Source organism: Pleuronectes platessa, chromosome 18, assembly GCF_947347685.1.
Source record: "Pleuronectes platessa chromosome 18, fPlePla1.1, whole genome shotgun sequence".
Classification (NCBI taxonomy): Eukaryota; Metazoa; Chordata; class Actinopteri; order Pleuronectiformes; family Pleuronectidae; genus Pleuronectes; species Pleuronectes platessa.
The window spans coordinates 3,654,743-3,676,581 of record NC_070643.1 but is presented as its reverse complement, the minus strand read 5'-3'; the positions used below and the strand labels follow the sequence as shown (position 1 = coordinate 3,676,581).

Below are 21,839 nucleotides of genomic sequence, written 5' to 3'. Positions count from 1 at the left end.
ACGTCTCCATGATTTCAGAGGACATTGATTTCCCGGAGACTTACTCTAAGACGCCAGTTTCTATCCTTCACAAAATGTTATATTCCCATTTTCTGTCACATGAAGACATAATAATAAAAATAAACTCAGTCGCTGACAGTTCTCCAGAACCTTCTCTGGCTAAGAAGCTTTGCACAGAGTTACAGCGACATGCTGTGAGAAGTCATTAAAAGGGCCACGTTATTACTTTGTTTAATGTTTATTTAACCTGCAACACATGTCATATGTGAGCTGTAAAATGTCATTTATAAAAGTGTCACTCTTGCACTCGGCCGCTGTGTTTATTGCCAGGCAGTAACTCCAGCTGATGGCTAACAGCAGCATCAATTTATTACTTCCCAGTAATGAGGAGGCCTGGTAATGATGCTTCCTCCACAGAGGAGATGATGGAGCATGTCGTCTGTGTGTTCTATGTGTGCAGCTCTCTGGTTGACAGTGAGCAGGAGGAAGATAACATCGCAGCTTCAGCAGGAGCAGAGGAACACACCTGCTGCAGGTGGGTGAGGTCATGGAGACACACAGGAGAGTAAATGAGGCAACAACCTCACAAGACATTAGTCTGAGTCCCTTCAGGGCCTCCTTCAGAAGTCATGGCTCCAATGGTTGAAGGGTTTTAGCTCCTGTGTGTGTTTGTGTGTGCATGTGTGTGTGTGCGTGCGTGTATGTGTGTGTGTGTGTTTGTATGACATTGTCAGGAGGTCCGTCTGCTGCTGGAGAAACACTTCCGGCGAGCTCGTGTTCATCGTGCGCGATAATCCCGGAAAAGGCATGATTCACCTCTTCAAAATAAAGGCACTAAACCTCAGTGGAGGACTTGAGATTTTGAACCCGACCACAAACCCTGATCTTCATCCCGACAACTGACCACACTTTCAATATGAAAATGATATTATTAATAATAATAATAATAATAATGATGATATTTATAACTGTATTGTAATAACACATTCATCCATCTATGACCTTTAGCACATATTCTTTAACGGTCTCAATAGAGCTGGACACAAATAAAAAAAAATATATATTAATAACAATAATAATAAAGATTTATGTATTTTTCGCTATAAAACTAAATCGACAGTAATGATTTTAGACTCTATGGCATGAGCCAACAACATAAATTCCAAATATAGAAGATATAATATTTAAATATATAAATATAAATAATAAACAAATTAGTTCAATAATTGTTTTGCTGTGTTAAGTTATAATTTGTCAGATAAACACAATTTGTGCGTTACAGACACTTATGTGTGTTGTTCCTGTACTTACTTCTGCCTCATTCAATATCTTTTTGCCACCGCTTGTACTTTTATTTTTAAGACATTGACCGGAAGTGTGATTTCTCTCCAATACAGGTGTGTTCACAGTGGTGTGTCCAGGCGGCGGAGACACACACACACGCACGCACACACACAAAGAAAGGTATCAATGTCTGTTTGTATTAGAACTGGTTTTGTTTTCACAGTTTGTGTGTTTTAGGGGGAGCGCGCACGTGTGTCCGTGAGAGGAGCGCGTGGAGTCGGTTCATCCTGCTGCTCCGACCCGCAGCTTTAAACCCGAGGAGCCTCCACATGAGCGGCTGTCGGCTCTCAGTGGACCGTGTGTCCGGAGCTGCTGCCGCCGCCTGACTCACTTCTTCCGCCGGGTGAAAGTTTGCCTCCTCTCGGAGGCTGCGGAGCCGAGCTGGAAGTGTCGGACTCTCCCGTCAACAACTGCGACATCGCCCCGCCGTCGATGTACCTTCTCCGCCTTCGCCTCCGTCTCGATCCGGTCCCGGTGTCCGGTCCCGCCTCCTCGCCGCCGGGCCCCTCCGGCCCGACTCTTCCAGAACCGGATCACTTCCTTTGTCGCAGCCCGACGGCTCTAAAAATAAACTGTGCAGACACGAGCCGGGTCAGAATTCAGCGTCATGAAAGAGGGGGGGGTGGGGGGGTGATCCTTTGATAACCACCCAACACAGGCTGTAACACACACTGGTCGATTTACACTGATGGAGCCCGGCTCAGCATCTTGTACAGGCCTGCTGGTTGTAAATGACGGGGAACTGTACGGAAACTGGGATGTGTGGTCGCGGTCTTTAGCCTCTTTTTTTTTTATAGAGGAACAGTGTCTGCTGTATTGCAATGTACGTGTTATGTAGATTTAGATAAAACATGAATTGACAGCAATGTGTTAGTGGAGAGAAGACGATAAACATTACAATTTACATGCAGCTTACTGGGAGTGAAGCCTGTTCGGGGATCTTTAAGCAGCCGTGCTAATGTTGAGCCTTTACATTGACCTCTTGACCTTTCTAAACTCTTGTGTTCCTGCTTATTTCCCCAGGCTGGGTATGTCGGATGAGGATTCCCGTACCAGCACCGGCTCTTTCTCCTCGTCGTCCTCAACTCATCAGCATCACCTTCAGCAACATCAGGAGGAGGACGTGACCCCCCCGAAGAAACGAGAACGCAAAGCCATCATGAACAAGTCCTCCAAGCTCATCTCCACCAGTGCTAAAAGGTGAACGGCCTGAAAGCGACCAGGTGTCAATGACCTACACTGCATTATATTCACACCCCTCTACGTTGCTGTGATGGTTGAAAGGCTCATAGATGTATTTTAGGTTTTTAATATCCTCCGGTCTGACGTTCACTATGTTGAGAGTGTTCTTATCTATGCCCAACATCTGGAGACAAGGTCAGAGTTCTGGGTACAGGAAGAGATGGACACCAAAGGTCGTCAAGAGCATCAGTCCAAACACTCTCTGTCAGAAAGGGCTTTTCACAAGCTCTCTGAGGTTTTATTCAGCAGCAGAGCAGCTCTCGCCTCGTGTCCGTCAGGCGTCGATCTGGGCTCCTGAGAGTGATTCACGTTATTTGATCCGAGCTTCCCTTTGAGCCTCACCTCTTTGTTTGTTCCTCTGCAGAATTCAGAAGGAGCTGGCCGACATCACACTGGATCCACCACCAAACTGCAGGTGAGTGTATCAATCGTCTTGGAAAATATGTAATGTTCCATTCGAAGCATCTGGGCCATTGACGTGTGTGTGTTTATTTTTTTGTTTTTGGTTCTGAGGATATTTAGAGGTGTTCATTCTAGGTGTCTTGAATTTGATGTGAAATCTGTTTTGAGTTTTGTGTCCAGTCAGAAGAAGACAAAGAATCTAAAAGCCTATTAGAATAGTTCTGCGGATAAAGCTAATAGAAACCTCAGTTAATCATATCTCTTTGTGTTCTACCACCTCTGCCAAGGATGTTAGGTGTTCAACCGGCCGTGTGGGTTAGGGAAGAGCCTGTTACATGTTGGTGCAGCTCCAGGAATTGTTTTTATCACTTATCTTATCACAGGCATATTAAGGGGAGTGGTCTCTATGGGGGAAATTTGGTGCAACTTGATTGAATTTCAGGGGACGGTTGGGCCTTGGCAGAGGTATCCGCTCTAGTCGGACCCATTCTAGTATTATTCATTTAATGGACAGTCCAATCAAAATGTTCCAGTTTTTGATTATCTGACTGAATTCCATTCAGCTGCTTTAGTTCTGTCCAACAGTTAAGAACATACACCACTGAGCCCCACTGTTACACTGGGTGACTTCTATCTTTACATTGTACACACGCTGTAGTGCTGCGTACACCGTGCTGCTGCCTCGAACGGTCACTAGAACATGAAATCTAATAATTTCACAAATCTGTCTATCTGGAACGTGTATCTGAGGAACCAATCATCTTAATAGCTTTAAACTTGGCATAAGTATTGTTAAGGACCAGAGGCAGTTCTGTGTTGATTTTGGTGCCATTTGGATACGTTCAATATTAATACATTTGGAATAAATGAATGCTCCTAGATGTTGATGTTGATCACAGGACGTCAGCGTGTTCACAACCGACGCATTCAATACAATGTCAACGGATTCTCCGGTCTGGAGCTCTGCGTGCAGAGGGGAGCTTCACTGAGCTCTGAACAAACAGGTGAACAACTCTTTGTGAAGCAGCCGTGGCTCCAGGGTTCTGCAGACTGAGTCCAGCAGCAGGTCTTTACTTGGCGTGGCTCAATCGCTGCAGGTCACTTTGGCAGTTTAACAACGGACGCTGCAACCAGCATTAACACAGGCCGAGAAAAACAGCCCGTTCCAAACACGCAGCTCTACAAGGGGCACTGCACTTATGAGTATTAGTTCACAAGTGAAAGTAGTCCCTAGTAAATGCTCACTCTCCTCCTGTTTGAGACATGTTTGCTCAAAGCCAAATGGGCCAGCTGGTTTAGGAAAAGACTGAGCCATTTTTCTTCAATGAAACTGTATTTTTGTGAGCCTGTGCGACTTAATGAGGAATGACTGAGGGCAGACTGCCTCGGGTCGGGTGTGACTCCACTTCATGTTAGGAGCACGTGTGTGAGCAAATTTCAAACCGGCTTTTGGACTCCACCTGTAGTGCGTCTTTTTTTTTTTTTCAATTGTTGCCTTAATTCATCACAGTGACGGCTGTTCTTACTGCACCGGTTCTCCTGGAGGATCATGGGAGTGTGCATTCTCGAGTGTCTCCCTTTGGTCGACACGGTGACACCCGAGTTCAGAGGACTCGGTGTCCATCTCTTCCTGTACCCAGAACTCTAACCTGGCCATGAAGGAACTGACTTAGTGCTCCACATCTGTGTGTGTGGTGGGATTTGTCTTATCTCTAGCAGTGTGAAAAAGAAGGCCTCATCTTTCCGTCTAGTGTCTCTCCCCTGTAGAAACTCCTCCACTCAGCACCATGTGCACTAAGGGAATTTTTAAGGGATTCTTTAGTTCTCTGTGCTTCATTAAGCAGGGAATCTGCTCATTAGGGGTGTGAACAGAGCTGGCTAGCTTCGCCTTGCAGGTGCCGTTTAATGGATTACACACCGGTGAGTCAGTGGGTTTGGCGTTTTTGGCCTGCTCCCTTTTTCCAGACTAGTGCCTGTCAACATCTGTTCTCTGTCGTATCAAACTTTATCTTGCAAACACTTTAAGGCAGCGTCTTTCATCTGGCATTCATCCAAATCCAATTACGCACAACTCGGGGAATGCTGCGCAGGCCCTCTTTTATTTTTTTACAGCCTCGTTGTCACTGAAGTGTGAAGTGCAGACATCACAGTTCTGCCCCTCCCTGCAATTCCTTATGTTTTATCCCTTTTTCCTCGCAAGCAGCTATTTCATTAACTGCTCTCATCCTGATCTTTGTGTCCCCCGACGTCCCGTTTCCCCAGACACCTGAAGACATTGGCACAGATTCCTGACATTGCATTGGTCAGAAGCTGAACAGGAGGGTATCTGCTAGTGCTGATCAGGGATGGATGGTTCATTGATGTGTTAAGCTCGAACCATTTGTAAATTGTGTGTGTGTGTGTGTGTGTGTGTGTGTGTGTGTGTGTGTGTGTGTGTGTGTGTGTGTGTGTGTGTGTGTGTGTGTGTGTGTGTGTGTGTGTGTGTGTGTGTGTGTGTGTGTGTGTGTGTGTGTGTGTGTGTCCTGAGACCTCTCTGTTTTGCTGCTGATGTGAGTACACATGTGAGTACTGTTGGAGACTACTGAGGTTTTCTCAACAGTTTCTTCATATCTATAAAAAGCCTCCTCCCTGGAGAGGAAGTGGCTGGCCCGTACAATGCAGTTACTTCACAAAGACCTGAAAGCAGCACTGAGCTCTGAGCTGCTGCTGCACAGATGGAAGTTTGAAGAAGTTCCCCTCCTACGTGGCAGGCTTTAGTTGGGTAGCAAAGGGATATAGAGGTTCCATTTTATCTCCCATCAGCTGCAGGTACGGCTGAGTTTGACTTTTTTCTGCCAACTGAAATGTGTGTGTGTGTATCTGAGCATCCAAGATGGAAAATTCTTACAAATGATAAAAGTAAGTAATGCTCACATCAGATAGTTCCTGGTTAACAGTAACCAGCCACAAGTGGTGATTACTTCTGTTGGGCTTAGACCTTGGACGGGTTTCTTGAGGAAAACAAAGTCCAAAGCAAAGTCGATCTATGTAGTCCCACACATTGAGCTGAAATATTGCGGAACAATGTATATTCTTCATGATCCCCAGCAAACTCATTAAAGTCTGTGTACAATCCTCACTGAATATTGGAAATTAGCTTTTCAGTTTAGATCAAAACAAAATAACATGTGTGAAACAGTCCCGACCAATAGACCAAAATTTAGTCTGACAAACTGAACCATGGCTCTTTTTTTTTCAGTGTGTTCAGCCTTTCTGAGCAATTGCAGGAAGTAAGGACATCATTAAAGGGCCCATATTGTGTCAAATACATTTTTCTGGGCTTTTATAATCTGTAATTACTTGAAGGGGGTCAGTAGGGACCCTCAAAGTATGAAAACAGTCACTCCATGGACCTTTTTAATCAGTCTATTCTAAGAAATGTGTTATCGAAAAGTCTCGTTTTGTACTTCCTCTCCGTATGATGTCATTCGGGATCACCCTCGTCTCTCGGCCCCACCCGGCTGGTACCAGTCCAGCCTCCGAACCCAACATCCATTAAAAAACTTGGATGTTTGAATTTCAATGTGCAGAATCATTTATATATACAGACTTTGTTCCACATTCATGCGCTGACAGTTTCTCAGTGCTCACCTTTCAATACACCTGCACATAGAAGAAGACACCAGACTGCTCCTGCCAGTCACAGTCCAAGGTTAACGAACACGAGTGGTTTTGGATTTGAATTAATCATTGACAAAGCAATTGAGGCTACATCGAAAGCACCATTCTTGGGAGAAGTTGCAGTGCAGGTAGAGGTCAGGCTCATCTATGAAAACATGGCTTTTCATTCTCAGTAGGCACTTTGGGAGCAGCACAAAATGTCCTAGTTTAATAGACTTAAAGCAGCCAGAAAGATGAGGGAAATCCTGGAGTTGATGTTTCTTAATCAAACACCGTCAATTGTCAATTTAACCATTTTATCTTCAATCACTCTTGAATGACATACCATTCAAACACTTAAAATAATGTTTATGGTTTTCAAGTGGACTCCTATTAGCCCCCCCCGTATGCATTTGAGAATTGTCATCTATTCACATCTTTGCATTTGTCAATTTCCTGCAGGAAAATGTCACATTTAGTCTGAACAACCCATTAGTCTTACTCGTGGGAATGCCCTGTGTGCAACAGAACTTCCCTGTGCTCAGCCCCCTGGAAAATGTGATGTCATGGTCCAAGTGAGGGATAAAGAAATATTGAGCGGAGGGATTAAAAGCAAAGCTGCAGTTTGTTGTCTGGTGGTGTACTAAATAAAGACATGACACACTCAGACTGCTTTTCTAGACAGAGTATCAGTGCCTCTGTTGGCCAGTTAATCAAATGGCTGGGGATTTCACCAAACAGGGAAGATATCCTTTAATTAATCATCATGTCTGCAATTGATGTAAATATGATAAATTAGCATATATCTATATATATATATATATATAGATATAAAAATCTGCTCTCTTACTGATTTATTTCCTGTGTTGAATTGAATCCTCCAGCCTCTAGAGACCATGTGTGGGGCTTTGAACATTCAATCTTCCTCACAGTTGAAACTGGACAATACAATGTCCAGTCGCTGTTAAACCAGCAGTAAAATTAGTAGGCTACATTAAGACATTTCATGCAGATTTATTCATCTGGCCAGTAACACAGTACTACCATATATTGACCTGCAGTGGAGACATGTTTTGAAGATTTTTGTTAGAGAGTAGTCCATAAACGTTGAACATATTTAACTCTGATTTATATAAATTAGTTTCTTTGGGATTTTAATTGAATGTTGTGATATGAGAATGTTTCTTACCGACATCATTCTGGTGGTTTTCAGCTGTTTTGCTCAGCTCCAGCAATTGGAAAGATTTAATAGTATGTAATGACTTTTTGTGTCAGGGGAGGAGTATGAACCATGTGATCTTCATCCTGCACTGTTCTCAAGTCGCACTGAGAGAACCTATACAGGCTGATTGCCATGTACTAAATGGGTGTGGTGTGGTGGGGTGGGAGCCGTGGTGTGTGCGGTGCTCTTGCACACGTTCTCCGTGGCAATCAACTGAAGTGGAGTCATTACATTGTCTCAGTCAGGCAGATTATTACAGTCTCCCTCCCTATCATCACAATAGCATTTTAAGCAGGTAGTGGTGATTGAAAATGAGTCTGCAGGCAGGGTGCACATTGAGGTCCACAATTTAGAGACGAAAATTGCACAAAACTGGTTTGAGAGTAAAAAGCATTGTGAAGCAACACAAAGTGTTGAATGGAACCATTTACCGATGAAAACACAAATGTACAGAGAGAAGAATAGAAAAAGAGAACAGATGTATTTTGTTCTTTTCAGCTCTGATGCTTTTACACTGAAGATAAAAGTAAAATCTGCTCTTTTGTTTGTTAAACTGCATTTACTGAAAATACAGTAATAGCTGTAACTTCATTGCAGTGTTAATAGCGCTTTATATTTTTATTTGGTTGGTGAAATTTCTGTGTGGGCAGCGAGGCTAGGGGTTAAGGATTTTTTTGGGGTTCTTGCTCAGATAATTGGAAAAAGTGCAGAAAATATCAATACCGTTTCTAACTGTTGAGTCGGTGCAGCCTGCAGCCCACCCCCAAAGGCAAACCCCGCCCACCCCCTTCTTCTGGCCAGTCAGGCAAAAATCCACCGAGCATTCTGAGCGTTAATTGTACCTCAACATTTACCTGGTTCTAGTGCCGTAAAAAGCGTCATATAAACTCCATCAGGCTCTAATTAAGTGTTCATAAGTTATGTGAGTGTAAGATCTGCCTTTCATGGTAATAGTCACTGGTTCGAGATGGTCATTGGACACTGACGTTACTCCATAGAAGAAAATATCTTCTGCAATCATGATATCATTTGATAATCAATCATAACTGTGGGAGGTAAACACTGATCTTGTGTGAAGTAAAGCATGACTCTCACTGAGTACATTGTTAGTGTAGACTGTCAACACTTACAAAAATACAGTATGTTTCATTTAATACAGTTCTATTCAATCACCATATATTTTACATAGCAATATTATAGAAAAATGCAACGGTTACCAATGCGAGCTCATTTCAAAGTCTAGACAGGTTGTAGGTGAAAATATAAAAAGTAAAAATAAATTGTTTTGCACCTTGATTCATGTTTTTTACATTGTAACCCTGATTATATTGTTTTGTGCCTGCTTAACTTGTTCTTTGTTGCTGCCTGTCTTGGCCAAGATTCCCTTTTTTTTTTTTAAAAATATATATATATATATATATATAATCCCAGGGGAACCTTTACTGGTTAAATAAGGTTAATAAAAAAATCCATTAATATGAATTCAAGCGCTCTTTTAGGTTTTCTCCATATTTTTGTATGAATTACCCAAAATACTGCACATTGAGACCTGAACATCTCCATAATGGAGCTGATTTTATCTGCAGCAGATGAATGGTGTCGGCTCAGTGAACATATTCAACCTCTGTTCTCCTCTGCAGTGCTGCGGGACTCAGTTTTGGGTAAACCGCTGTGGGCCTTTTTCAAAGGTTAAAAGCTTAGAAAAAACTGAAACAGCTGAAATGTCAGCTGTGCCTGTGTGAGTGTAGGTGCTATGGAAGAACCCCCCCTCTCTCCTGATATTGAAGTGAATGACCACAGTGATAACATGGCATATTACTTGCTCACAGAAAGCACTGGGTGGCCTTTGTGTGCGGGTCGGCGTCAGGCGGGGAGGAAGCCCGGCCTCTTTGTCTCTCTCTCTCCGTCTCTCTATCTTTCTCTTTCTCTGTCTCCCTCTGTCTCTTTGTCTCTCTCTCCGTCTCTCTATCTTTCTCCTTCTCTATCTCCCTCTGTCTCTTTCTCTCTCTCTGTCTCTCGGGCTCTGTCTCTCTCTCTCTGTGGCTTGTCAGACGAATCTTTTGTCAGGCGGAGAAAAAAAACAACTTGGTCTTGTTGATCCGGTGGCAAATGATTCATTACCTATTCTGGACATAGCAGTGGGTCCTGATTGAGATCTTGTGTTGTGGCCCATAACATGTGTATCATCAGTCCCTCCCCAGACCAGGCGTCCCCCTGCTGGAACGCTGCTAACACAGTGTTAATGAAGTGCATTCCTCAAAGGGACGTGGTATTTTTGTAGTGAGGGGGGGGGGGGGGGGTTCCTCCCCTTTTACTTTCACATGTGGGTAGGAGTTGCTTTTGTTATCAGTCTGTACTCTGTGCTTCAAGCCATCACTTACACTGTAGTCAGCAGTGGAACTGACTTTTTACATCTTCGTATTATATAACCATTACTTGCATGAAAGTTACGATCACTTTGAGTGAAAATAGTTTTAGAGGTGTGGTCATATTTGAAGCTGTAATTTGTGATGCTGCTGAAGTTCATTTACATTTATACAGAGACGTGTTCTCTGTTCTTTCCCCCCCCCCCCCCAACGGCTCTTTCACAGCTCCTCCCCCATTTGACACACACTGATCCGCTTTTTCCTGTGGCATCAGAAGCCAGAGGTCAGTTTGTGAATGAGGGGATATCAATGCAATTATCTGTAATTTTCCTGCAGGAATTGTGTGTGTGTGCATGTTTGTGTGCGTGTGTGTGTTTTCTCAACAAATAGACAAACTACAGCTTGTATTGATCAGAAAATGATTTCAAATCGTATGATGTCATCCGATAAGTGACGATATGACAAAATAAATGTAATGCAAAATTAAAAAAACGAATTTTTCAAGGAATCTCTGCAAACATGACCTAAAGCTTATCTGCCTTTAATTCTACTGGTTAATCCAGACATTTCTTTTCGTTTCTTAGTATAGAGAACATCAGAATTGGTGAAAATGCTCATTGTTAAAGATTTTTGTTTCAATTGATTCTGTTGTTTGACCAAGAACATGAGGAATATAGTAATATGAGTCCAGAATTTAGGAAACTTGAACCACCACATTTTATTGCAGTTGTTATTTGCAAAGTAACTTAATTGATTGCTTTTGTAGTTAATTGATTTATCTGCCATTTAATTAACTTTCTGGCATCTAATTAGATCGTTGATCAACCGTTTCAGCCCAAAGCACATGATTCACAGAGAGTATAGTTGTTTTCTGACCTCCGGATGATGTCATTAGAGTTGGGTCCAGACGTTTGTCTTTCACACACGAACGACGCAACAACTGTTGTGTGTTAGTAAAATCATCAACACACCCACTCGCTCACAGGGAATCCAGAAGAAAGCAGAAGGTCCGGAACATGCATGTTCACACAGGTACAGCCCCTCCAGAGAAGCCGCCATAGAGATGTGCACAGGCTCACACCTGACCCTTACCCCACTGCCCCCTAGTGGGTAGATCTGGTCTTGCGGTGAATTTTGGACGTCACCTTTAATTATTTTCTTAGCTCAGTTAAGTGTGTCTGATTCTACAGATTTTACCCTTCCTACATTATCAGTCTTTTGCTTTTTATCACATGGAAGCAATGCACAGTGGGGGGTGCAGGAAAGGACACCATGGAGGAGAGTGAGCTCCAGGCTTCACAAGTCTTGACCCTCCTCAATAGATGTTTTATTACACGGAAGACACAGAGATGATTAAAGTGGTGATTCTTGCTCATTAAGAGCAGTCTACAAAATCATAATGGCCATGATGCAGGTAGTCAGCAGTCTGTGTGTGTCTGTGTGTTTGTGTGATTGACAGAGACAGAATACGACGTTTGGCTGATATTAACCTCTCCAGTCGATAGTCAGAACAGACGACCTGCAGAGGAAGCAGTGTGTGCAGTCAGAGCTACGCCGGCCTGTATTATTCTTGGAATTGCCGTGACTGAATAAGTAATAGTTTTGTTTGTTGAATAATACATCGTACTTTGTTTGTTTAAATATTCAAATAGTTTCTGTCTAAATATATTGCTGTACACTGTGTTGTGCATGTGCTGTTTTTCACTTTCATTTGAATGCCTCTAACGTGCTGTAAGGGCTCTGCTTATTTAACAATGGAATGTGAAACAGAAGAGTGTCTTTTCTCTGAGTGCTTCATCAGCCGCTTAATTATGTGAAAACTTCTCTGCCATCAAAACGCAGAGAGGAGCTGCTGTGGACTCTCTGTGCTGCTGCTGTACTTTGAATCCTGTTAGGATGCAGATTCATCTCCATAGGCAAATGTGGCTATGTTGATCTTTTTCTTTTTTTTCATTACTTCCCGCTGTGTGCATGATGCCATTGCACTTTGTCTATTGTATTCCTGGCTGCAGAAAATATAAATACTTGTATAGTATGTATCTCAAATTTTTTTCTCATAAATGCATTTATTCTCGAATCATTACACACAAAGTGACTTATTTAAAGCCTTTTTTTGGTTTAAATTTCAATGATCTTGACTCATAATTTTTTTTTATAATCCTGTATCTCAGAATATTTAATTATTTCCAAAGATCAGTCAATCATCAGAAATTGAATTTTCTGATATTATGAAATGTTTTTTTGATGTAGGCCTTAATTATGAAATTCTAAAAAAAAATTCAAACATTTTAATGTACGTGTAATGAGTTTAGGATATATCATTTTTTTTATTGAATACTGAGCTTTCAAATGAGTCACCGTCCCTCTGGGGTACAGCGGAGTTATCTCAGTTGTTTTCTAGTTGCTAAAGACACTGTCTGATCTCTGTAGCATCCAAATGTTAAACCAGAGTGGATTTTTCCTGTGTCTTGACAGCGCCGGACCTAAAGGAGACAACATCTATGAGTGGAGGTCGACCATCCTGGGCCCTCCAGGCTCCGTGTACGAGGGAGGAGTGTTTTTCCTGGACATCGCCTTCACACCAGATTACCCCTTCAAACCACCCAAGGTCGAACTTCTCTTTAACTAGATGTCTGTCAGCCTGTTTTTGTGCATCATGTGCTGATGGAGCTCCTTTGGAGTGGTGTAATTTTCCAATTTTTCACTAGAGGGCACACAACCAAGTGAGATCCGCAGCTCATACATACAGTGGCATTACTCAGATGGTGGTAACCCATTCAAAAAGTGTAGAAATGTACTATCATCTCATGTTTTCAAACATTCACACTTAACAAAATATGAAATGAGGGCTTTTTTTTTAATTCCTAAGGTTCTAAGTGTAACCTGTGGATCAGCATTCTTTAATTTCATTGTCTCCTAATTTTCTTCATTCTGCATTTGTGATGCAGTTGGTTTGTGCAAACTCGTTTGTAAGAAATAAAACTGTCAGTGCTGTTCAGTGAGTTGATGTTGACACTGCAGTTTAGTTGTGGAGTGACGCTTCACAAAGCAGATGGCCTGATAACGGGCATTAAGGAACAGTCAATATTTTCCAAGAGCGAAAAAGATAATAATTCTGCTTTGACCAAACGCTATAAGCAAGTAATTTAATAATAAATCTGTTTCGTGATTTTGATCCTCTTGTTTTGTGTGCGTCGTCCAGGTGACGTTTCGCACCAGGATCTACCACTGTAACATCAACAGTCAGGGGGTGATCTGTCTGGACATCCTGAAGGACAACTGGAGTCCTGCCCTCACCATCGCCAAGGTCCTGCTGTCCATCTGCTCCCTTCTCACTGACTGCAACCCTGGTGAGAGCTGCAACACACACACACACACACAAACACACACGAAGAGGCCCAGTTAGAGCCTCTAAATCACCTGAAAGCTGATATTTTTTTCTGCCAACATTGAATATATTGGGACTTTATTTTTTTTTTTAAATACATGTTCCCCTCGTCTTTAAAGTATTGTCCACTTCCCCATCTATTTCTGTCTGCAGCTTCTTCTTATTATATCATAACATTGTTCGTTAAAACCCAACTCTTCTCAGCCTGATCTCCATTTTTCCGAACATGAGAGGAGAAATAATGCCATTCTAGTTAAGGCCCTACAGGACTTTACTTAAACATCTAAAAGTTAAATGTATTACTCTTAAATGCGCTCTGTGACTCCAGCTCATATTACAGACCTTTAAATCCCCTTATATCACCAGGCTAAGCCCTTGTGACTGGAGACGGAAACACAGCGTTTGTGCTGAGACTGCCTGAGGAAAAGCATTTAATAAATCTTTCTATTCTTCTGTTGTGAAGGTTTACTGCAGCGTAGTTGCTCTTTAAATGTAAGCACTGTTCTGTGGGGTAGTATCGGGGAGGATCATTGGCAATCTGCAATTATTAAGAGGCTCATAATCAGGGGCAGTTTTCTGGCCATCATTGACTTACAAGGTTTTGGTAGTAAGTGTAATGTGGCACCTTGGTAATTTATTCACATATTCACTATTTTATTTAAATATATTTGGTCAACTGTTTTCCTAAACTACGAATAATGTTTGGATATTTAATTATATGTGCAGCGATAGAAGATTTTGTCCATATTGCCGGCTCCTGATGTGGGGAAGTTTTTTTTGTGTATTAATGTAAAAAAAAAGGGGCAATTAATTATTTATTTTTTATTAGAAAAATAACCAGAATGGATGCACTGTGTGTAAATATCTGATCGATGGGCCTCATGCATTAACATGTTTGTATGCTTGTTAATTGGTTTCTGTGGTGAAAGAACGATTCGTTAGAAAAGTGCGGTGGTGACGCGCGTAAACAGGATTACTGCCACCTGTGTGTATATGAGTGAGTGCACGACAATAGTCAACTAGCATAATAAAGGCCCAAATAATAGCTTTAGAATTGCTTAAAACTGATGAAATATATGCTCCATTAGTACAAAACGTTATTTGAAAAACAGCAGACTGAGTTTTTGGTGACACCTAAGACAGGTCAGGAGCACTTGTAAAATATGTTCATCCTTTTTAATAAAATGAGAAGAAAATTGGTGAATGCAACAAAGCCACATGCACATTTAAGAACAAATGTGTTCGTACAAATGGTTCATGAGGCTCATTATCCTTTATGTAGGGGTAGGGCTATCACATTTGTTGTGACCAAAATAATCTACGGTTCAAGATTTTTATTATCAAATGCACAGGCTCTCTTCTAGCAATGCTCAAGTAATTACAAACTATAAAATGCAATAGAAATAGTATCAAATAGAATATCAACATTTTAAATAGAAAATAAAGTATATATATCTAAATATATATATATATAAACAGCTGAAGAGAAAATAAAACAACAATAGTGCAATTATGTGCAAATATGTCACGGTGCTGGTTTGGTGGAATTATTGCAGTTCAGAGGAGTTTAAAAGTCTTAAGGCCTGGGGGATGAAACTGTCTCTGAGAATTGCTAATTTACTGTGATATCTATAGAAACAAATTATAAGAAAGAAACATTAGGATATCGAATGACAGTCTCTAAGTCCTAAAAACGCTTGGACAGATTTCTAATGCCCCGTTTTATCTTTGTGTGTTTCCAGCCGATCCTCTGGTTGCAAGCATCGCCACACAGTACACAACGAACAGACCTGAACATGACAGGATAGCCAAACAGTGGACCAAACGCTACGCCACATAATCACCAGAGGGGCGGCTGCTGCTCGGACGAGTCAGGGATGCTGGGGGGAGGGGGGGGGATTTTTATCTCCGAATTTAAGTCCAACTTTTGTTGTCATTTATTTTATTAAAACTATAATCAAATTTGGCAATAATGCGTTTAATGTTTTTCTCTTGTTTTGTTTTGTAGCTTGAGCTTGAAGGATGACTGTAAATACTAAATGTAATGTAAAAACTGTTTGATGAAACTTGTCACAGCATGATCCCCGAAAGTCCATATAAATTCTCACATGCATTAAAGGTTCTGTTGGAGTTTGCTTCTCTCTCTTCAAGGTGTTTTACACATGTAGACACGTTTAGATATGGATGGTTCCTGGTAGTGACGTGTGCTCCGTTCTGATCACAAGTTGTTCACTCGCTCCCTTAAACACTTGGACCAACCGAAGAAGCATCCATCTTGGTTTAATCATTTCAAACATGTTCCCTTCACCACCAGAATAAAGCTCTGAGAGGATTTGTTATGAACAGGGTTTTTATTTTTATGCAGCACATTTTAAGACCGATAAGAACAGTTTTAGGGTTAGTTTGACTGAAGTCTTGATGTCACTACCTCTGTTCTACTAGCAGCACATGAAACGTTTATACTCAGAAACACTGAGGACACAGAAAACAGCGCAGGTCATCCATCACAGTCTCTCCCTGTTTAGTTTTTTTTTCAGTCAGGGAATGTTGCTCATTAAAGTGACAAATATAAATTAGTTAAAAAATAAATATTTCCTCTCAACACAGATTTCTACTGTTCAAAAGGCTTTAACACAAACACACACACACAGCTTTAACCAGGAGCCCTATTGGATTAGAGAGGCTGGACGACACAGGAGTGCAGCTAAGGTCAGACATTATGAAATCAAACATCACAAGTTAAGGTAGTACCATGAACGTTATTGCTGCCGAGCCATATTTACTATTTGATACTAACCAGACAAGGACTGGTGCTGCGTTCACATCAGATGGGAAATAGCGTTTTAGGTCCTTTAACTCTGTAAACTCTGTCTATAAACCACTTGAGGTGTTTGATGACAGAGTTTTGAAGAGAGTTTCAGATTTCACAAGCCAAGCACAGGTTCAGCTGCATGTCTATAGATTTAAAGGTGGCTGTAGTCATGTACCCTGTACTGGTCGTAAAGAGATTCAATCCAATCTCCATTTGTTCAGTGCATAAATATGTTGGGAGTGGATTGTGAGTCTTTTTGCAGAATGGCCTCTGATTGGATTCTTCTCGCTGCCATGACCGAGATTATATAACTCTTTGTATTAACATGACTTATGAACTAGTCCTTCAACTTGGGAGGATACACAAATTTCAAATGAAAAGAACATTATTTCACGACCACAACTTAAATGCCAAACCAATCAATCTGTGTTTTGAGTCGTCGGGAATCTTTGGTACTAAAGTGCTTTCTTTTTTTAATGATGTTTTTCCCATGAGAACAAGATCCCTTTCCTGTTAGTGTTGTGCACTGTATGGAAAAGCTTCTTTCAAGGGTTAGTGATTTAAAGAAGGTTTTGGTTTGTTGTAAAAGGTAAACTACAACATGAGCCCTCATATTAAGAGGTTCAGCATTTCAGAAAATTCACTTATCTAACTGTTTATCCATGGTAAGTGGAGACGGTCAGTAACAATGTCTGTGCATTAAGTGTGGACTCGACGCGTTTAGCCTTAGCTTAGAGTGCAGGGAAGCTGCTAGCCTGCTTTTCATTTATTTTTATTTTATTTAAAGTGACTGCCTGGCATTGAAGGGACAGAACAAGTTGCACTCTGTATTCTGTTAGTTACAGCTGGACCGTCCATTACAACTGCTCAGCCATAAAACTCTACTTTTATTATGCCTTTATGGTAGAGGTATAAACTCAGTTATATATTTTAGTGATGATGTTAACACATTTCTGACAGTGTCAGTAAAAATGGCTGTAAAAACTGTTAAATGTTTACATTGCACTGAATAAAGTGGCCAATGAGTGTAAGCGGGAGCCGTTCGTAGCCCAACAAAAGTGAACTTGTCACCAGCTGCAGCCTTGGCTGGCAGATATGGTTGATGAGCGTAGGTTCAACTATCGTCCAGGCACAGTGGCCAGACTTGGCAACATTATTGTGATGACAAGATTCCAGAAGCAGCAGATATTTGCTCTTTGTTGAGGAAGAGTTGCAAAGAAATTGTTTTTCAATTCACAATTTCCCCTGAAGTGTTGTCATCACAGTGACTTTGCCTGATTTGGTACAAACGATCTTAAGCAGAGAGATTGAGCTCAATGACTTGACCTTTTTGTTTTCCATTTAATTGTGAACAAAGAAAATTAGATATGTTAAATAGACATCTTTAGAGACATCTCACTTAACACACAGCCATTATATGGAACTTTTCCTCTCACTTTCAAAAAGCAAGTCGATCAGTGAACTTCCCACAATGCTGAGCTGTTCCTTCATGGTACAAATATTGCATATATGTGAATGAATGTGTGGATTATGATCAAATGTACACAGAAGCAGTTAAAGTCATGTTGCTAAGCTAAAGGCAATCCCTGTTGTCCTGCTAGTTGTTCCCATGTGAGGTGAATGCAGCCGGTCCATAGCAGGAGCAGAGAGGAGTGCTTTTTTTGGGGGGGGGGGGTCTTCAGAGTTTCACATGTCGTTGGACGGAGTGCCTTTGCTTTTGCGCCCTGGCAGAGGGAAGGAAGATTTGCTCTGAGGCTGGGTGAGGCGGCTGGTCAGCTGGGTGAAGGGCTCGATGAGCGAGTTGCGCTCGGTGACGCTCACCTCCCACAGCTTCACCTTCTCACCTCTCGCCCACTGCTGCGCCACCTCCTGGTCCACCTGCCGACGCTCCCGCAGGTCCGTCTTGTTCCCCAGCACGACAACCGCCACCTGAGGACACGGCAGAAACATCGCAAGCCAATTCGGTTAAGTTAGATAATATTAAATATTAATATTAGACTCTTATTAAGTTTTGGGCTCTTTATCTAGTACTGGACAGTAAGATATTAAAATATTGAGGTATTTGTCACCAGTCAAACCGAAAAAATTTAAAAACAGCTTACACTTTCAGTATTAAATGACTACATAATTATTATAGTGACGTATAAATACCAAGGACATTTAAGGGGCATTATTGTAACAAATATCCACACTGAGGACAGAAAACCAACCAGAAGGACAGAGCTTCTGGGGAGATGAACATGGCATCTCGTTACTCGGCCAGAGCCCTGGTTTTGAATAAGTTGGAGAAAAACTGGGCTGGGTAATATGGTCCAAAAATATATTGAGATAAATATATAGTCGATATATAATTACTATAAATATCACATTATTATTTCTTTTCAGTTACTTTATGAGCAGAGTGAATTAACTCAATATGAACATTTTACAAATCTGACACAGATCAATTATGTGTTATACCTTCTCACTGTGCACAATGTATGAGCAATTGGACTTTTGTGACATTGCAATAAATGTTGATTTTGTTTAATTACCGAGCCCTATAGGAAAACCACCCATTTTAAAAAGGTGAAATTACAAAAGTAAAAGTTGATCTATAATCAGTTCTTTGAATTGGGAACAGACTGATTGCTATTGATGGAATGTCCATCACTTTGTGATACATGACTTCTCTCTATGGTCACATGTGCCTGCTGATCTCCTGGGGTTTGTTACACATAACAGTCATGTTTGAAATGACCGTTTCAGGTGATTTTGTTTTTCCGAGCTTCAGCTCAATAAAAATAAAATATAATAATGGCTTCTACAATGAAGTGCCAAGCTGCATACACTCTGAGCCTGAAAACAGAGAAATCTGTAGCTGTCCAAACACTTCCAGTCTCGTGATATGCAGCGGCACATTTCGAGACAAAGCTGAGCAAGTAACAGCACATATTAGGAAGGTTACTAAAGAATACTTTGAAACAGTCGCACCTCTTTTTTATCTCTGGATTTGTCGATTTCCTTCTTCAGAAAATCCACCTTCTTGAAAGACTCCAAGCTGTCGACGCTATAGACGAGTACGAAGCCGTCTGCCACGGAGTAGTAGTGCTTGGGGAGGTCCTGTCCATCGTGGAGACCCTTTGTATCGTAGAGCCTCAGCTGCTCCTTCACACCGCGGTCAGTTTCCACCGAGGCCACGTACACGTCCTCCTGCGTCTCACTGGACTCAGAGCCTGGAAGACATAGAGGACACAAGAGAAATCAGACACCAGACGTTCAGCCCCACATACACACAACAAAACAGTGTCTCAGCTGATGCATTTACTCAAACGGTGGCAACATTATCATGGACGCCCTGAACAGCATTATGAGAGGTGAATAACTAATTTCATTCATATCAGACTGAAAGAACATCAGTTATATTCTGAAATATACTTGCACAGTTAGCCAAGGTGTTGAATATCAAGATCAATGGCGAGTCTCATTCTGAACCAATTCATTTAATTAATTCAAATTAAACCAGTGAAATCACAGGATTTGATGTCACTGAACTGCTGTCTCCAGTCCTTCCAGGTGCGTCTCTTACCTACAGAGTGATTTCCGTATAGCAACTGCTCCAAAATGGCAGTTTTCCCAACTGCTGCCTGGCCACACACCACCACTTTACAGCCTTTCCCCATGTCGAGCCTGTAACGCACGAGCACACCGCGTCTCGCTGTTTACACCCGGCCGCGACACGCGTTAGATATGTGCAACGTTAACACTGACCCGGGCTTCTAGAAAACAACAACAACTCGGATGGTAGCCTTTAGCTTTGGCAGTGACAGCATTGTGTTGTTTAGCCTGGCTAGCTAACATGTCAGCCGTAGCACGTCATGCCGCGTCGTGTGAACACACCAGTTCGAGTCCAGCTGTGAAATCACTGCGTGTCAGTCGCTGCACATCCGGGTGAAGTGTCCCACTTGGATCAGGACGCTAACATGCGTTTATCAGGTTATGAAGCGTCACGTCCATTCTGCCCTGCTAGCTCTGATTATCCTGACACTGCGCATGCGTACTGGCTAATGATGCGTTCACGGACAACGATTTTTAAGCAATTCATCATAATCCACTGCTGCATAATACACTACATCGTGTAACAATACTTCTGAACAGTTATAACACATCATTAATCATTTGATTTATATTCACTTTGTTCATGTTACTGTAGTTTTGAACTGCGTGTTTTTTTACTTGATGAAACAATAGTGGAAAAGGATATAACAATGTAAACAGGTGAACAACTACACAATTAATACACGTCAACATGTTTGCAGTAACAAGTGTCGAGTTATTTAACATCACTTCTACTTTTGAGGGGTTTTTTGCCTTTATTCATTGATTGAAAAGGTATTAGAATTTGAAAGAGTGTATTCATGCCAGACGAAGGTTGTGTTGAAAGTTCAGGGGGAAACATTTTGTATGCGTTGATTAAATAATTCATTTGTATCTTGTTTTAGGTATCAACACAAATTGTACTAATCTAACACTAATACAACTGCAAGCTATTACATTTTTTGGCTTCATAAAAGGAACTACACACCAACCTACACCCTGCCTACACCCTGCTTATGACAGGAACTACACACCAATCTTCCATAATACAGCCACTAAATAAAAAAGCTGAGACTACATTTAAATTAAAGATACAATTGTGACTCCTGAAGTCAGAAACATAATGGAAAGATTTGGGCTATACATATAAGATTAAAACAACACATTAGGTCAATATAAATTACAGTAAAAATTAAGTTTGAAATTAAACCACTGTTTAATATGAAGTTGCTGCTTTTACCTGCTGCTGTTATTTGTTGATAATGTGCTGTTTTCTGTTGCTTTTATGACGAATGTGAATTTTCACATTTCACATCTTATTCTACCAAACTATGTGATTTTTGTAACATTGGGAAGATGAACCTTCGTGTTTAACTTTAGGATTTAAGACAAAGTAAAAAAAAAAAAAAATGCCATAACTGCCAATCAAATTCAGATTCGAATTCAACTCAAACAATCTGGTTGCCATTGTGATTGATGAGGAAAATTCTCCCAGTCATTTATTTAAAAAAATGCGGTTAATGTGGAGTTTGAATGTGTCTAAAGACAAGTTGTTGGGATCTTAAGCTAATGCTAGGAGCACATTACATGAGGTGTGTAGCTCCTTTAAGGAAAAACCAATCCCTCTCCATTGGGTCTAATGTTATTTCAGAGGAAACATTTCTGGAAGGAGCATCAACTCGCATAACTCGCTCCCACGGTCCCATTTTTTTACTCTCACAAATCTCAAATATATCTGTGTGTCCGGCAAAGTCTTGTAATTCTCACCGTGTCTTTATTTCACAGATAGGACTCATAGTTTCTGATTTATAGTTGTTTGAGTGGTGCACTCAGAGTTTAGATTTGTCT

The 21,839-nt window shown here is 41.3% G+C and overlaps 2 protein-coding genes across 3 annotated transcripts; one reads left to right on the top strand and one right to left on the bottom strand.

The window, feature by feature from the left end:
• The first annotated feature begins 1,382 nt into the window (after window positions 1–1,382).
• Window positions 1,383–15,721, top strand: ube2e1 (ubiquitin-conjugating enzyme E2E 1). Its single transcript, XM_053446115.1, has 6 exons — window positions 1,383–1,464; window positions 2,368–2,544; window positions 2,951–3,001; window positions 12,691–12,823; window positions 13,418–13,565; window positions 15,346–15,721. The coding sequence occupies exons 2-6, from the start codon at window positions 2,375–2,377 to the stop codon at window positions 15,441–15,443; spliced, it is 600 nt and encodes a 199-aa protein (XP_053302090.1). The 5' UTR covers window positions 1,383–1,464; window positions 2,368–2,374; the 3' UTR covers window positions 15,444–15,721.
• Window positions 15,722–15,935: 214 nt separating this feature from the next.
• Window positions 15,936–20,454, bottom strand: nkiras1 (NFKB inhibitor interacting Ras-like 1). Of its 2 annotated transcripts, none has more exons than XM_053446117.1 (4): window positions 20,166–20,454; window positions 19,984–20,084; window positions 19,389–19,630; window positions 15,936–18,344 (listed from the first exon to the last, which is right to left on the bottom strand). In XM_053446117.1, exons 2-4 carry the CDS (start codon window positions 20,075–20,077, stop codon window positions 18,102–18,104), a joined length of 579 nt encoding a protein of 192 aa, XP_053302092.1. In that variant the 5' UTR covers window positions 20,078–20,084; window positions 20,166–20,454; the 3' UTR covers window positions 15,936–18,101. The 2 variants fall into 2 exon arrangements, with proteins under 2 accessions (XP_053302092.1, XP_053302091.1); XM_053446116.1 differs by having other exon boundaries at window positions 20,295–20,454.
• Window positions 20,455–21,839: the final 1,385 nt, after the last annotated feature.